At 43.4% G+C, this 18,544-nt stretch overlaps 1 protein-coding gene across 1 annotated transcript in view; it reads left to right on the forward strand.

Annotated features, from left to right (window-relative positions):
- The window catches only part of LOC148012123 (NADH dehydrogenase ubiquinone complex I, assembly factor-like protein (DUF185)), a 95,603-nt gene that overhangs the window by 35,629 nt on the left and 41,430 nt on the right, over positions 1-18,544 (forward strand). The window contains exons 3-4 of the mRNA XM_087669259.1: positions 15,296-15,439; positions 15,698-15,808. Of these exons, the coding sequence (XP_087525385.1) occupies positions 15,296-15,439; positions 15,698-15,808 (255 nt within the window). The remainder of the gene's footprint in view (positions 1-15,295; positions 15,440-15,697; positions 15,809-18,544) is intronic.

Here is an 18,544-nt window from a genome sequence, read left to right on the forward strand (position 1 = left end):
AAATGCGGAGGATGGGCCATAGGTCCGTCCTACGGTTGGGTGGTCCGGTTAGCGAGGAACTTTTCTCAAAGAACAGCCGGATGATCGTCTAAGGACACGAACAACAAAAGCATTGACCTAGAGTGATATCTTAATCGATTTACGCTGTTTTAGGGGAACGGAATGGGACTATGCCTTATGGCAGAGAGGTTGAGCTTTGCATCCCTCTCGTTTCCCATTCTCCTTGAACCAAGTGCAGCGTGAATCCGCTTCGGACCTGGCGTTTCTGCATAAAGTAGTTCGCTTGGGTCCGACACTAGTTGCTGTTAGGTAATGACCAATCAGGAAAACCCTAATTCTGGTCAATCCTAGGTGGGAACGGTCAGAATACTTCCGCTACGTGGCAGACGCGGGAAGACCTAGATCGCAAATCCCGTAACATTCCATGGGAGTGCCGGGCGGAGCTTTCTAGACATCCTTTCCGATGGACTGCTAAGACGTGTCCTGGATGATACTAGTGGACACGTTACAGTTGGTATCAGAGCAGACCAACAACGGAATTGTTTTATGAGATCTCAATAAAAGGAAGTAAAGAAGTTGTTGCTGTCTAAACATTTCTTTACCTTCAACACTGTCTTGCAGAATTACGAAGCGTGAAATAAGTTTTTGGTATTTCGGGTCATGTTTATAACTGCAATGCATTCTTCGCTTTATAGATAAGGAATTGGGATGATGAGTATCCTGGAGCAGATCTATAATCCATCACCTTTGTACATGGAACGAAGATGGACGGGTGCTTCAGGAATCTATTATATAGCCACCCACCGGTTTGCTTATCTACAGACCAACCTAAAGAGGATCAAGTGGTTGGAAGACTTAAAAGTCGTGAAGCTGTTCGTTTTTGTGGAAGCTCACGTAAATTCGACTTTACATATTCAAGGTCGGAGGGTTGAAATGAACTCATATGTATATGAGGAAGTAACCCGTGTAATCCCCGCCGATAGGATTAAAGTGTTGGGACGCCATGAGAAGTATGAATTCCAACGGAAAGGATATCCTGAACTTCCAATGACTTATCGATTCTTGAAGATCCATGACCCAAAACCCTACTATTACTCAGTTCCTGTAGATAAATGCAATACAACGTTGTTCTCCCCAAACTAAATGTAACAATTGACTTATCATCACAGGGAACGTTGTATTTGAAAGGGCTATGTCCATGTAAATACAAATAAAGACTTCTTTTTATTAAAGTCTGGTTGTGTATAAGAGTTGATCAAAAGTTAAGTAGCTACATTGTTTATGAGATAGCTAAGCTAACGTCGATTATCATATAATAACGTTAAGAAAACCTTTATTCAAGCACAACCCCAGGTACAGGTTTCAAACTCACCTCCTACATCAAGTACTGCTGTGATTCAGGAGAAGAAGTTCCTCCTCAAGCAAATTAAGCCACCCGAGTTTGATGGGAGAGGCAGGTTTGTTCAGGCTGATGCTGAAATTTGGATTGAATCCATGGAGGATTACTTCGAAGCAACCCGTACTGCACCCACCAATCAGGCTATGCTCGCCAAGTTAAAGCTCACCGGCGAAGTCAGACTTTGGTGGAAGCAATGGTGCAGGGATCAAGGGATTACAGAGAGATCCATTACCTGGGAGAAGCTGAAGAAGGCTGTGCAGGGAAGATACTTACCACCTGCATATCGCACGCAGAAAATGAACGAGTTCTACGAGCTAAAACGGCTAGGACTCACTCTTGACGCATACTACTCTAAATTCGTTTCACTTTTAAAGTATGCGCCACAGATGGACATGACGCAGCAGGTGTCCAAATTCTGTGCGGGCTTAAATCCACCAGTAAATACCCGTCTCGAATCTATGCGTCCATCAGATCTTCAGGATGCACTCATTCGAGCGGCACCTATAATTCAGGAGGTGCAAGCTAGACCAAGGAGTAACAAAACTTGGTCTTATAGTGACCCGAACAGAGGAGCATTCAGACCTCAAATGAAGAGAGTTCAAGGTCATAATCAGGGACAAAGAAAGAAAGCAAGGACAAATAACGTCAACAACTTTGTTCCTACTCAAAGTAATGGCCGAAACCTCCGTTGTTTTCACTGCAACGAACCTGGTCACTTCAAGAGGCAATGTCCCAAGCTCAGCGGAGGACATCGCCAAACGCCTTTCCAAGGAGCAGGCCATGGTCAAGGAGCTGCTACCCGTGGAAGAGGAAGAACCGCCTGCATTGCTAGTAGGCAAAGATGCGAAGAAGAAGAAGAGGAAGATCCGACCATGGAAGCAGAATTCGAAAGAGCGACAGTCCATGCCGCTTTACACAAGAAGGGGCCGAATCGCTAGTTCTCGGTGATTCAAACACCGTCGGACTATCAAGGTAAAGGTTTCAAAACCTTGATTGATTGCGGCAGTACACATTCCTTTATCTCACCAGCATGTGGAAAAAGATTAGGAATAGCCATAGTAGAAGCACCTACTCTGCTTGTGGAATTGGCAAATGGTCGTGAGGTAACTTGTACCAGGCAAACTGCTAAGGTGGAATTCTTTCTGGGAGAAAAGAAGACTTCAGTCAAATTCAGAGTCATGAATTTATGTATCCATGAGTGTCTACTCGGGATGGATTGGCTTAAGCCCAACGACGCCCACATTCATTGTGGAAAGGGTCAAGTTTCCTTTCGAAACTTTGAAAGGGAATTTGTCACAACTCAAGGTGAGGGAGGAGTGCCAAGAATCCAATTGGCCAAAATATCTCGGATCATAAAAGGAGTCAGAAAAGGATTACCCGTTTACTTGATCAAACTCAACAAGTTAGATCAAAAGCAAGAGTCTCATGAAGGGCCTTCTTGGCTAAAGGAATACGCTGACGTATTCCCTGAAGAATTGACCGAACTTCCGCCTCAAAGAGAAGTAGATCATGAGATTAGGTTAGTACCTGGAGCTGCTGTGAGAGTAGAGGATCGAGATACATCCAGATTCAGTAGACAGTGTGAGAGTGAGAGAGACAGAGTTGAAGCACGACACCCAAGAGAATAGACTGAATGAGTGTAATCTGAAAGTACAAAGTACAACCCTTAAACCTAGGGTTGTAGGGGGGTGTTTACACCCGACACACACTAAGTGCCTAAATGTGTGTAACATAAGCACATAAGTACATACGATGATAAGACCATAAGTCTGGGGAAAAAAACCTCTCCTACCGAGAGTAAAAAGTGCCCCAGTGTCCTATTGATCACCGACACTCCCATATATGAGCGTAGGCGTAAGTAAGGCGTGAGTAAAATACCCAACAAACCCCCTTGGAGTGAAGAGTGATCAAGAGTACAAGGATTATCCGCCACCAAAGGATATCAAATTTAAAGCATCGCGAAATGCTTCAAATTTGTCACGAGGAAGAGCTTTGGTGAAGATGTCTGCCACATTATTGGTGGTAGGACAATTGATATCACCTGCATGTAGCCTCTCTCTGACAAAGTGATAGTGAATCTCAATGTGTTTCGTGCGAGCATGAAACACTGGGTTCCGTGCCACTGCAATGGCACTCTGACTGTTAGTGAACAAAGGAGTAGGCTCAGTAACAGATACATCCAAATCAGCTAGCAAGCGTCTAAGCCATACGCATTCAACTGTGGTGGTGAAAGCTGCCTTGTATTCAGCTTCACATGACGATGTGGCAACAGTGGATTGTTTCTTGCTAAGCCAAGAAATGCAAGAAGTGCCAAGAAAGAAACAATTGCCACTAGTAGAGTGACGTGTATCATAATCACTAGCCCAATCAGAATCACTTTAAGCATGTAAATGCAGTGGTCCCCCCTTGGCATAAAGCAACCCAAGAGAACGAGTACCCTGCAAGTGGCGAAAAACACGCTTGACAGCTTGCCAATGTGACATACGTGGCTGATGCATATACCTGCTCAAGGCTGAAACTGCAAATTGTATGTCCGGCCTAGTATTGCATAGATAGATAAGGCATCCAACTGCAGGAGCATATGTATGTATATCAAACAAATCACTGTCATCATGTAATGACAGTTTCAGTCCAGGTTCCATGGGAGTACAAACTGGCTTGCAATCCTGTAAGCCAAATTTCTCAAGAAGCTGCCCAATATACCTTGACTGTGATAACCCAATACCTCGAGCAGTATGTATGAACTGGATGCCCAAGTAGTAATGCAAAACTCCCAAGTCAGACATGTCAAAAGTTTGCTGCAAATTTTGTTTGAATGCTGAAATCTGATCAGCATGTGTTCCAGTGAGCAAAAGGTCATAAACATAAAGACATAAAATCAGCATAGATCCCCCTTCTTTACATACGTAAAGGGTAGACTCAGATGAACTGTTTAGAAACCCCTAACCAAGCAAGAAAGCATCTATCTTTTCATACCAAGCTCTAGGAGCTTGTTTTAAACCATATAGTGCCTTTTTTAGCTTGCATACCAAATGTTCTGAGCCTTCAACTGCAAAACCAACGGGCTGCTGTACATAAACGTCCTCCTGAAGTTCCCCATGCAAAAATGCAGTCTTGATATCTAGCTGATGAACTGTCCAACCATAATGTGCAGCCAAAGCAATCATAGACCTGATGGTCGTCATACGGGAAGTAGGAGCAAATGTCTCCTCATAATCAATGCCCTTTTTCTGTGTGTAGCCTTTAGCTACCAGCCGTGCCTTGTATTTATCTATGGATCCATCTGCTTTTCTTTTCAATTTGTAGACCCATTTTGTTCCAATGGCTTTCTTCCCAAATGGCAAGGACACCAAATCCCAAGTGTGATTCTTAGTAATAGAATCTAATTCAGCTTGCATGGCTGCCTTCCAATGCACACTGTGTTGTGCATCCTCATAACATTCAGGCTCTTCATTATCAAAAGTACTTGCTGCCATAATAAACTCCATAGTATGTGCTGAATCATGCAAACGAGTTTGCCTTCTAGTACGACCAGCCATGGGTGCCTCCAAAGGACTATCTTGCATAGTCTGCAAATACCATCTAGGTAGCTGTCTAGCATCCTGGCTGTGTGCAAGCTCTTGCTGAATTTCTGTTTCAGCATTATGCTGAGTATTCCGATCAACCAATGGTTGAATTTCTGCACTTTCCATAGGAGCAGCTGGCTGAACATTAGGTTCATTTTGTGAACCTCCAGCTGAATCACCAAAAGTAATGGGCAGCAGCCCTTCAAAAACATCACGGGCAGCCTGATATGTGTCCAAACCAGCCAAGGATAATTTTGATTTTTCATCAAAAACAACATCCCTGCTGACAAAAACCTTCTTAGTAACGGGATCATAGAGTTTGTAGCCTTTGCTCTCATTGCTATATCCCATAAAAATGCACTTAACAGCCTTGTTGTCCAATTTTCTTCTAAGTACCTGTGGAATATGGGCATAGGCAAGACACCCAAAGGTACGAAAGTGACCAACAGAAGGTTTACGGCTGTTCCAAGCCTCAAATGGTGTGATGGTCTTCAAGGCTTTGGTAGGGCATCTGTTCAAAATATGGCAAGCACACATGACTGCTTCCATCCAAAAACTATGAGGCAAGCTCTTTGCCTTCAGTATACATCTGGCCATCTCCATGAGTGACCGATTTTTCCTCTCTGCTACCCCATTCTGCTGTGGAGTATAAGCTGTAGTATACTGATGTACTATGCCCTTCTGCTGCAAAAAAGAATTCAGCATAGAGGACATGTATTCCCCCCCTCGGTCCGAATGGAGAGTCTTAATGTGGCATCCAGATTGGTTTTCAACAAGTGCACTGAAGGCCAAAAATGCATCATACACTTCTGACTTCTTTTTCAAACAATAGACCCAGCAAAAACGTGTGAAGTCATCAATGAATGTCACAAAATAATAGCAACCACCCAATGACATGGTCTGCATAGGCCCACAAACATCTGAATGCACCAACTCCAATCTGGTTGTTGCCCTGAAAGCAACATCACGAGGAAATGAGAAACAATGCATTTTCCCCAAAATGCATCCCTCGCATAAGTGCTCAGGAGGTCTCTCCAAGAGAGGTAAGCCATCCAGCATCTGAGTACGCTGTAAAAAGAATCAAGCTGCCAAAGTTTACATGCCCTAAACGAGCATGCCATAACTCCGCCTGTATCATAGCAAGAGTAAGAGTGGATGTCAAGTATGCTGACTGATCTACTGAAAGAGCATCCAACTCATATAAACCATGACACAAAGATCCTGTCAAGACCAATGTCATGCATTCTTTTTCTCGAACCATGCAACGGTCATCATCAAAAGTGACCTGCATACCACAACGTGCCAAAGAAGAAATAGAAAGCAAATTCTTCTTTATTCCAGGCACAAACAAAGCATCCTGCAGGTGGAGAATAGAGCCATCAATGGCTGTGAGCTGAATCTCCCCAATACCACGAACAGGGTATGATGCATTATTGGCACACTGTACCGATTTCCCAACGGGAGGTGTACTAACTGAAGCAAACAAATCTCTGCGAGATGTGATATGTCTAGAAGCACCACTGTCAAAGAACCAAGTGTCAGCATCCTCTGTAGAGCTAAGTGCTCTATCGGCCCAAGAGATGTCATAACTGCAAGTGTAAAAACAATAGTTCTTGTCCACAACAAAGGACGCGGACTCACTAGCAGTGGAAGGAGTAGTAGAAACAGACATTCCTGACTCCTTCTTCTTCTCTTTGGCATTTCGCTTTCTGCACTCAGTGATATAGTGGCCGGGCTTCTTACAATAATGACATTTTCCTTTCTTTGCTTGCGTCCCCCCTTGTGACTGATTCTGCGATGTGCCCGAAGTGCCAGAACTCTGTGGAGCATTTTTCACCTTGCTGTTCTTGTCTTTCTGTCTTGCCACAAAAGCCTGCTCAGAGACTATAGCATCCATACTACTATTTTTCCGTGTTTGCTCCTTTTCTAGAAGCAAGCTAACCAGCTGAATAAAAGTGAGTGGGTGCTCAGCAATCCTCATTGTGAGGTTCAATGCAGTATGAAAAGACAAGTACGAAGGAGGTAGGGAATTCAAGGTGGTGGATATCAACAGTGCATCCGAAAAATACTCATCTACATTCATGAGCTGCTCCCTCAAGTCCTGAATCTTGTTTAAGTGATCCTGCATAGAATCACCTTCATGCATCTTCAGAGTTTCCAACTCTTTCTTCAAGAAAGAGATTCGTGTCTCATTTTTTCCTGCAAACATATGCTCCAAAGTCAACCATGCATCTCGTGAAGAAGATGCCGAACGGATATGAGGTATGATGGACCGCTGAACTGCCAAAGCAATCAGCGACAAGGCCTGTGCATCACGGGTATCCCAAGCTTTTTGAGCTGCAGTTCTTGGAGGAAGTGGCTGAGGTGGAGCGGGCTAAGGTCCCCGTTGTCCACGTGCGCCATGGGGAGGAGGAGTAGCAGGAGCTACAACTCCTGGCCGAGTTTCCTCTCCACTGACATAATCCTATAAATTCTTGGCCACTAATACATTTTTCATCATAAATGACCAAAGGGAATAGTTGTTTCCGTCCAGTCTGTCCTCTTTGGATACATACGTAAAGACATCACCTCCCTGATTTGCCATGATGACAAATTTCCAAAGACAATATGAGCAATGTCAAAGCAGTTCGAACTGGAAATCTGCAAATTTCCAGAAATTGCAGCAAATACGTTTCTGCAATTGATGTGCAAGGGCGTACTCTGTCAGAAAACTGTCCTTTACTGCACGCTTCCCAAGGTGCAAACAGTGCAATGCAACACTGTTATGAATAAATCCCCAAAACTTTTGCCAAAATCTTTGTCAAAAACAGTCGTTTTGTGATTGTATCAGCAGTTTAAATGCATCTGTCCTCCAAATACACAAAAGCCCCAAAATTTCTGACTATTCAGTCCAGAAATTTGCATGAAATTTATTTTTCCAGTAGATCTGTGCCAACCGCGTGTGAACCGCCGCTTCCAGAATTTTATTCTGGGCTGAAATAATAATAATTTTGAAAATTTTACCTGGGCGTGAAGCACGTCGCGAGCTGCTGACGTGACGTAGACAGGCGGGAGCAGGTCGTCTGACGGGCTGACCAGTCGCGATGGGCAGGCGGGCTGCGCGTGGACAGGGCAGGTCGCGAATCTGACGCGTGTAGGCGGGCAGTGACTCTGACGCGGGTCGGAGGGCAGTTCGTGGTCACGAGCGCAGAGGAAACTTCGTTTGCAGGAAACGGGCCCTAGCGGACTGGTGGTGCTGCTTGCGAGCAGGCGTTGACTTCGGGGACAGGACGTGGACGTGCTGCTGACGGGCGACTGCTGTACTGTGCTGAGACAGCGCTGAGGAACAGCGCCTGACTGCTGACTGACGACGAGCTGTACTCTGCTGACAGGACTGACGACAGGCTGTACCTGTGCTGACGTGACGTCTGACGCTGGAGCAGGACTGGCGTGTGCTGCAGACTGCAGACTTGCACTCTGCAGGCAGAAGCTGAGTTCAGAGCTGAGCTCTGATACCAAATGTGAGAGCAGAGGATCGAGATACAGCCAGATTCAGTAGACAGTGTGAGAGTGAGAGAGACAGAGTTGAAGCACGACACCCAAGAGAATAGACTGAATGAGTGTAATCTGAAAGTACAAAGTACAACCATTAAACCTAGGGTTGTAGGGGGGTGTTCACACCCGACACACACTAAGTGCCTAAATGTGTGTAACATAAGCACATAAGTACATACGATAATAAGACCATAAGTCTGAGGGAAAAAACCTCTCCTACCGAGAGTAAAAAGTGCCCCAGTGTCCTACTGATCACTGACACTCCCATATATGAGCGTAGGCGTAAGTAAGGCGTGAGTAAAATACCCAACAGCTGCGCCAATTGCAAAGAGACCTTATAGAATGTCCATACCAGAAGCAATTGAGTTGAAGGAACAACTCAAGCAACTGTTAGATCAGGGCTACATCCGGCCTAGCAATTCACCGTGGGGAGCTCCAGTGCTATTCTAGAAAAAGTAAGATGGGACACTTCGACTATGTATTGATTACCGAGGGTTGAATCAATCAACAGTCAAGAACAAATATCCTATTCCTAGAATAGATGAGCTTCTTGATCGTCTTCAGGGTGCAAACATCTTCTCCAAGATTGATCTCGGGTCAGGTTACTATCAGATAAGGATCAAGGAAAAAGATATCCCAAAGACGGCCTTCAATACAAGATATGGGCACTTTGAGTTCCTGGTTATGTCATTCGGGCTTACAAATGCACCTGCCACCTTTAATAGATTAATGCAGGATATCTTTAGACCATATCTTGATGATTTCGTGCTTGTCTTCTTCGATGACACTTAAGTCTATTCTAAACAAGAAGAAGATCATGAACCTCAACTTCGGATTGTCCTTGAGACAATGAGGTCACATAAGCTGTATGCAAAAATGAAGAAGTGTGTATTCTTCAAGCATCGGATTGAATATCTGGGATTCATAGTATCATCAGAAGGAATATCAGTAGACCCAGCCAAGGTCAGAGATGTGCTTGAATAGCCAAAACCAGTATCTGTCAAAGAAATACGCAGCTTTCTTGGATTGACAGGATGGTATAGGGTCTTCATCAAAAACTATGCTTTGATTGCAGCACCTCTGACGGATTTACTAAAGAAGCAGACTTCCATTACATGGTCAACTCCTGAACAGAATAGCTTCGACAAATTGAAGCAAAGTTTGGTATCAGCACCTATTCTAAAACTTCCAGACCTCAATAAAGAGTTCGAGGTAGTAACAGATGCTAGCATTCTTGCCTTGGGGTGTGTACTTATGCAGGAAGGTCATCCAGTAGCATACTCTTCAGGGAAATCGAAGAATCATAAAAAGAATTATGCCACGCATGATCTGGAATTACTAGCTGTCATCCATGCTCTAAAGCTTTGGAGACACTACCTGCTGGGTAACAAGTTTACTCTAATAACCAACGATAAGAGTCTCAAATGGATCTTTACCCAGAACGAGCTCAACATGAGGCAACGTCGGTGGATTGAAGTGTTGGAGGAATATGATTTTGAAATCAAGTACCGACCAGGGAAAGAGAATGTAGTCGCCGATGCACTTAGTCGCAAGGCATTCCTAAATTCCCTAATCTTGCAGAATCCATCAACGGCCAGATCTTTGGCTACAAAAGTATCTATGCCAAACAACCCTATACTTAAATTAGCTAGAGAGGAAGTATGCCATGATTTGGCCTACCAAACAATGCTAAAGGAAATATCTACCAAGGAGCAGAATCAAAAGTTGCAAGCTAAGTATCAGGAATTTTCCATTGATAATGGACTTGTCTACTACAGAACAAGGCTGTGTATACCAGCAAGCCAGTCACTTAAGCAGAAGATAATGTGGGAAGCTCACGATTCCCCTTTCGCAGGACATCTTGGCTATGCTAAGACTCTTAATGCAGTTAGGAAGAGCTACCATTGGGAGAGGCTTAAAGGTGACGTTCTCAAATATGTCACTGAGTGTTTGTCTTACCAACGTATCAAAGCCGAACATGTCATGATGCCAGGGAAACTGCAACCGCTTGACATTCCCCAAATGAAATGGGAATTCATCAGTATGGATTTTGTTGTAGGCTTACCCCAAGTCCAAGGAGGATACAATTCCATTATGGTTTTGTGGTTGACGTGCTTACCAAGGTTGCACACCTGATTCCAGTAAAGACAAACTATAAAGCCTCCGACATTGCAAGATTGTTTATCAAGGAGATATTCAAGCTACATGGTTTACCCAGAAGAATCATTAGTGATCGAGATTCTCTCTTCACATCACACTTCTGGAGAGCTATCTTTGAAGCTATTGGGACTCAACTCTGTTTTAGCACCACCTACCATCCCCAAACGGATGGCCAAACAGAGCGAGTAAATCAAGTCATCGAGGATATGCTTAGGGCATACTGTTGTCGAGAACTGCTCTCCAGCTACCACTTGCCTTTGAGAAGGTTCCTTCTACTTGCATTTGTCTTTTGCAGCTACTGCTAGGTATTCTCTCTTCTCCATAAGTTTACGTTTGCTACATATTCTCTCTCCTCTATTGCCGTCTGCATAAAATCCAGCCTCTCTAGCTGTGTTTGCTAATATTCGACACATGGAGACTATCTTGCTACATTTTGGGATCTGTTTCGAAGCATGATACACTCTTCAATTCATAACCTCTGCTTTCGTTCTAGAGATATGAGAGTTCGAAGTTCAGTGTGTTCATTGCATAGTGTGTTTGCTACATAAGCATTGTATATTCAGTAGTCATTTAGTTCATTATTTTTTGTGTTCACTGTCTTTGAGTTACCCTAACCCTAATTGTGTTCTATGTTATCAGTTTGTGCTTTGTCATACGATCGGTTTTGTGTTTTCTGTGTTTTAGAGCATTTCTTTACATGGTATTAAAGCCAAGTTCTCTTTGAGATACCTAGGACTTTGATTAGAAAGCTCATCCGCAGAAGTAGGAATAAAAGAAGGGTTAGATGACTTCGAACGCTTTAGTCTCCACAACCAAACATGTCCAGAAACAATTAGGAGTGGGTCTCCCAGCTTGCCTATGATAGATCTGGGATGGCTGGAGAGACTTCAGACTACCGTGGAGTCCAACGACCATGCGAGATTTGAGGTTTGTTGCTCTTGGAAAAGTAGAAATGCCATAGCCATCGTTGAGTTAAGATGCAAGGTCTCCTTCTTGAATTTCACTCATAGCTCCAGCATTTTGACCTTGCTTTTGAGCGTTGGGCCCATCTTGTTGATCGCTATGTGGCATGGGATTGGACTTGTTGCATCAACTTAGATCATGAGCTTCAAAACTTCATCATCATTGATAAGGATGACTTGAAAGTCAAGATAGTTGAGATTGGTGTTTACTCGCCGAGTTCTCAACCACTAGGGTCCCTAAATCCTTGAAGATCAGGTTACAGTGTTCCTTAATAAGCTAATGTGGAAATATTTCCATTTTGTGTGGCAGTTGATCTCCTAGCCTCAGATGCCCATGTTTTATGAATTTGAGTGTTAGCTAGTGCATTATGCCCACCGACTGTTCGATCAGTTTCATGGGACATCCTCCATAGAGGGGGCCTTTGTTGTATCTTCTTAGAAGGGGTAGCAAGGGAAGGGCAAGCAAACTCAACCTTCCAATAAAAATCCAAATCCAAACCAAGGTAGTGAGTCACAAGGAACTTCCCAAACCTGGGTGGTAGAATGTACCAAAGAAAAATCAGTATTGTCAACATTGACAAAAGGTTGGTCACTTTGACAACGAGTGTCATTTAAAGGCTAAGGGTAGTTTACCCAAGACTCATGTCTCAAGTCCATTTGGTGAGGCACTCCCACTTCCCCTTCACAACCAAGATAGTAGGGTAGCCCCATTGCTCACATGGCAGTTGGTTCTTCTACTTTCTCTTCACCCAAAAGGAGTTGTTAGAAATGTTAGCCCATCCTACTGTTGTGGACTTCAGTTATCCTCCGGCATGTGTTCTCTCTCTTGAGAACCGACTTGATGAGTCTCCTTCTTGCTATGAGTTGCTCTCTCCTTCGAGTTTGCAGCCAAAAGCACTTGAGCCCACTTTCTCTAGAGACCATTGAGCCTAGTGGATTGTGGAGCCTTCTTTGGTTTAGATCTCTGTGATACTGATCGTGATCCCTTTCCACTCCCCACCTACACATCACTTGATCCTTATAGGGCATGCTTTAGTTTGTCTTCTCTTTTCCACTGCACATTTCTCCTTTTACTTTCTTACATTTTTGGCATGTGTACCTTTTGGTAATAGGAGTCCCATTCACATTTGTCCATAGCACTCACTTGTACTTAACATTGAAGTCGAGGTTTAGATGTTTTATGATCTTATGTAGTTGTTTTTGATTCCTTTTGCACGTTGACATTTGCTTTCACAGGATCTACCGCCTAGCTCGGAGCGAAGCCTTGAATTGTTCAGTACTTCTTCTCATGGTTGCATTTTTTGGTGGTGCGTCTTTCCCATGATTCGTCATTGCCTCTTTGGAGGCCACCTTGGAGGCTATTTATTTCACAAGTTTTCAGCTAGACATGTTTCTCACTCTTCTTATTTGGGTGCTGCTCCTTTTTCCCATTGATATCGACATTTTAGGGACAAAAGGGGTGCTTACTTCTTCTTCCACCATCCAATGGTAGGAATGGGTAGTTTACAGTTTTCCCTTTCACTTTGAGAGGGGATGGTCTACAGTTTTCCTTTCTACTTTGAGAGGTGGCGGCTTCTTCTCTTGATAGTGATAGTGATGATACTTATAGATTTTGATTCAGACATTGTATTTATTATACTCTTTTGAACATTTATCTTCATTCGCACTGCCAGAATGTCATGATTGTAAAAGGGCGCTTGGGCAAGTGAACAATTCCCTTGTGAGGGCACTGTTCAAGTGGCATTGTTGCATTGCATCTGGTGTGAGCATAACATCTTGCATTCCCCTTTGTATAACTCTAGTGCATTTGCATTCTGTTCATGTAAACATGTATCTGTGCACATTTATCCCTTTCGGTCCTTGAAGTGGTCAGCTTTGGATCCACTATATTCGTGGCATTCCCATGGTAGTCACCAAAGGCAGTTCCCTATGCTTACATACTTGCTTTGCTTGTCTTGCATGTTCATATATCGTATTGCTTCTCTCTCCACATATTCTCCATATTATTGGCACACACACATCCTTAGGTAATCCCTAGACACTTATCATAGTAGTACGTGGGCTAATTTTACTTGTTTTATGAAGGTAGTGGGGCTATCCATCCTTATTTTCCGTACCTAGGGACACAATGACTCAATGGGATGAACATTGAGTTGAAATCCTCACTTAATGCTAAATCTTGTGACAACCTAAAACAAAGCCCTCAAAAAAAGAAAAAGTCCATTGTTGATTCCATCTGCCTTTGCAGGACTTGGTGGCCCTAGGCAGCTGACGAGCACTGATGCCCTGGCCTCTTTAGGGTGATCACTTGGGCTCCCTTGGTAAGATAACCATCGCCTCTGTAATCTTGGTAGATCATTGGTAAGCTGACGCATATTGTTAGTTTGATGCCCTGCTTGCTTTGGGGTGGGACACCTTGGGGTAAATCGAAATACACAAAAGGGCTTATTTCTCATGGCTTAGTTTTGGGCCTGAGAGAGGGCGTTGAGCTAAAACAGCCCCAAAACACGCTTAACTAATGAAGAAACCTTATGATTTTAAAAAGAAACGCTATCCTAGAGAGTAATTGTGTCCCACATGCCAGCTCCCTGCTGCCAAGCACATGGTGACATGAGCATAGGCTGTGTTTGCTGTGCAGAACTGCCATGCCATCAATTGTTGTTTGCATCTTTCATCAGCTGCTTGCATTTTCAGCCTATGCAGGCTGCCTTGCATCAACATTCCCTCTCCCAATTGTCGCTGTACTGATTGCAGCCTCCCTTGATCAGCTGCCAGGATATTCAATTGGGGGTTACAGCACATGGGATCCGTCTTAGGTGGATGTTATTCTTTGGCTACTTCCATTGCTCTGCCTTTGAGCATCTTGTACACTCTTTCCATCATTCATAGCGTTCATTCATTCAGTGTTCTGTCTTTTTTGTTTGTGTTTTTGCATTTTTGCGCTTTTGGGTTATTGTCCAAGTTATTGTGTCTTAGTCGTGTTCATACATTTTGTGTTTTCTTAGTGCAAACCTAGCATATTTTCACAGTATGCCAACCATTTTGCATATGGGCTAACATTGCTTTCTTACTTTTCCAGTGGTGTCTATAGTGGTATTGTATCATCATGTTGGTAGATTGATGTCCTTGTAGTTACTAGTGCTACTTTGTATCTTCTCCTTGCCTAGTTTGCAATGGTGTTGTATCATGTATCGATTGGTCACTATACTATGGGAATTGCTACTCTATATCTTTCCCTTGTCCATCAATACTATTGAAACAGTTTCTTTGCCATGTGCACTCTTTTTCCTTCTCTCTTGTTCTTTTTACTCTTGAAAGAGTTTTAGGGGGTTGAGGTGTTCTAGATGAAAAGCACAAGTCTAAAACCACAAATCTCAGCTGGTCCCACTTTGCACACACAGTTACTCCAGCAAGCAAGTCTTGATATAAATGTATTTTTTCTTTATGTCCAGCAAGTTGTTATGGCATCATAGTGGCCTCCTTTTGTCGAAAACTCCTCAATCTTTGTAACGTATACTGATAGAATTTGCAGTGACCTTAAGAGTGGTCTTTTTAATAAGCAAAGATACATTAAGTACAATGAGTTACTAAAGAAGAAATGTATCATGTACCTATATGAAGGGAGGGAGGATGTTTGAGAAGATTTAAGGCATCTAATGCAGGTTTTGTGACAGTTTCGAGGTGGTCCAATAACAATTGCTGATTACATGGACGAGGTCCTCACAAATCCAATTGCAGGTTTCTACATGAACCGTGATGTTTTTGGAGACAAGGGAGACTTTATCACATCTCCAGATGTTAGTCAAATGTTTGGAGAGGTTTGTAAATTTATAACTGGAAATTTTTTTGGAAGTTTTTTCTGTATTTTAACTCACCCATCGCATCTCCTGCATTACACCTTGCAAGTACAGCTTATCTGAGTTTTATATAGAGATAGTCTCGTTGAAACTTATGTCTAGTATTGATTGGTGTATGGTATGTCATATTTTTGGGCTATCTCATTTGTGGTTGAATTTGCATGTTTGTTCAACATTTGGATCTCTTTCATAATTCTGACTGTTTTTTTGTCTCTACAGCTGATTGGGATATGGAGTATGTGCTTGTGGCAACAGATGGGCCAACCAAAACATGTCAATATTGTTGAATTAGGTCCGGGTCGTGGCACTTTGATGGCTGATCTTCTGCGGGTACATGTTGTTTGAATAGCTTCCTCTTATTATTATAATATCGTGGCCTTTGTTTTTTGTCAAATTTTACACACAGTAAATGGAAGCATAATAAACAAGCAGGGTCAGTCTGTCAGTTATCACTGATGATACAAAACCATGAATTTGAGAATCACTTTTGAAGGGCCCTCTTCTTCTTCGCTGTTATTCTTTCAGCTGGATACTTCTGAATATTCTGGCACAGGTTCTTTCACTTGAAAACGAACTAGCTGCACTTGAACTGAACCTTGGACATTTGAGGGCTTATAGGCTTCAGCTTGACCAAGGCTCTGCAGAGTTTGAGCTGAGGATGTTGCAGCTGTCCAGAGAATGCATGACTGCTGATGTGGCATTCCAGGTGATGTTCTGGCAGCCTATAGAGGACAACTACCAGTGGGAAGGGCTTTACACAGGCCATTGACAGTTGATACATTGTCATAGAAGCCTTCTGCAGACCACGAATTACTGCCCATAGTAGTCAGGTGAAGCAGATAGACCCAGGGCTTCTGTAGTCCTGAGTCAGATTTTTCGTGGGTATGGTAAGATCACAACTCCTGCAAATATCTGATCAATGAAGCCTTAGTATGCAGCTGATTGAACTGAGACTTTACCAAAGATGAACATCAATCAGTCTGTCCTTTAGATCACAACTCCTGCAAAAGTTATATATCTGATCAATGAAGCCTTAGTACGCAACTGATTGAACTGAAACTTTACCAGAGATGAACATCAATCAGTCTGTCCTTTGCCAATCAGCTTGCCTGTCTCATGTTTACCATTTTCATTATCCAGACAGCTAGTGATTAATATGTGTGTGTGTGGCCATCTGGAAATTTGAACTCCCTCCTAAATCACATGTTTCCTTATGGGGATGCTTGGTTGGAGTATTGGAATTTGGAATTGTACTTGCTTGGAGAAGAATTGCTACTTCTGTTTATGCATGTTGTGCTGCTCAAACTGAAACAGTTCATCATGTTCTCTGGTTCTGCCCTTATTCCCTTAATCTGATTGATAGAATTTTGGGGTACTTGCTGTACCAGCTGCTCCTGCTTGTCCAGGGAATGCCCAGCTCTAACAACCCCTCACAGATCTTGGACACAGCAAGAGGCTAAGGGATCTGGACTGCTGTCGAAGTAAAGCCTAGGGGGGTGCCTTGGTAAACAAGTCTGCAAGATTGTCCTCTGTCTTGCAATAGACAAAGGAAATGGTCTCATTCAGAATCTTCTCCCGAATGAAATGGTACTGGATCTCAATATGCTTTGTCCAAGCATGAAACATAGGATTCCTGGCCAAGACAATGCAACTTTCATCGTCACATTGTAGAACAGTAGGACCTCTCTGTGGGCAGCCAAGCTCCTCCAAGAGCCTGTGAAGCCACACTGTCTCACATGTAGTAGAAGACGCTGTCCGATACTCTACCTCAGTCAAAGATACGGAAGCCGTGGGTTGCTTCTTGCTGCTCCATGAAACAGCACCAGCACCCAAGGTAAAGCAATAACTTGTCGTGGACCTCCAATGATCCACATCCAGCCCAATCTGAATCACTCCATCCTATAAGGACAACGTTTGTAGCACCTGTACCAACGGGATAATAGATCCTGAGATCAGGTCCCCCATAGGAACAGCAAAATCCTTCGAGCCTGCTAATGCATCATCTTGGGTTCACTCATGAACCCGGCCAGTACACCTACAGCATAAGATAAGTCAACATGAGTATTAAGAAGCTAGATCAAGGAGCCAACCAACTGCCTATAACGGGTAGCATCTGCCAAAGGAGAATCAGAATGAGCCGTAACCTTTCTATTCGAGTCCATAGGAGTTGTAAGCGACTTGCATCCCTCCATTGCACACGTAGTCAAGAGCTCCTGTACATACTATCATGAGGGCATGTATTTTTGAAACCTCACATAACATGTGGATTAACTTTTAATCACATGATTAAGTAAATGTTGCATATGTGAGGTGCAACTAGGGTTAGAGTAAATGAACGAGCCCGGGATCCGAGGAAATCACGGGATGCCAAAGGCAAAAGTTGCTATATGTTATGCCGCACAAGTACTTGGTGGTATCTGGTGCCAATTGTTGGCCTTCAAGAATAGAATGTTCCTTCCCCCCTTTGAGATTGGAACTTCCACAAACGTAACATCATGGCTCGTGTAGACATCTTGCTTAACGGGATCATACAATTGGTAGCCTTGAGATTTCAAGCTATATCCCACAAACACTTGTCTACAAGTTGCGGTTTTCTTCTGCCTTGACTTCTCTTCTTTTTACCGCACAAACTCAGTCCGAGCTTTGGCATGCTCGGTTTGGCCACCTCAAATATGATTACCTTCAGAAGGCGTCAAAGGGACAACTTGCTTGAGGTTTGCCGAATATTGTGATGAGCCAATAGCCTTGTGTGTCCTGTATCCACTGTGGGAAGCAGACTTGTGATGCTGTTCCCAGCACGGCTTCAAGGCGGTCTTTCGCACCCTTGGAGCTTGTTTCTGCCGATCTTTGTGGACCGATGAGAACATAGTCCCTTTTGAGGGAGCTTGTATTTCATGCTAATTGTGGACGATTTCAGTAGGATGACATGGGCTTATTTTCTGAAGTTGAAGTTGGAGGCTTTCTCCAACTTTAAGGATTAGTTGCTCTTTGAGGAGAACCGATCGGTCCGGAAACTAAAGATCTTATGATGGGATAAGGGCGGTGAATTTGTCTCTAATGAGCTTG

Source organism: Lygodium microphyllum, chromosome 27 (assembly GCF_053477565.2).
Source record: "Lygodium microphyllum isolate KBCC chromosome 27, Lygodium_microphyllum_v1.1.10, whole genome shotgun sequence".
In the NCBI taxonomy this organism is placed as follows: domain Eukaryota; kingdom Viridiplantae; phylum Streptophyta; class Polypodiopsida; order Schizaeales; family Lygodiaceae; genus Lygodium; species Lygodium microphyllum.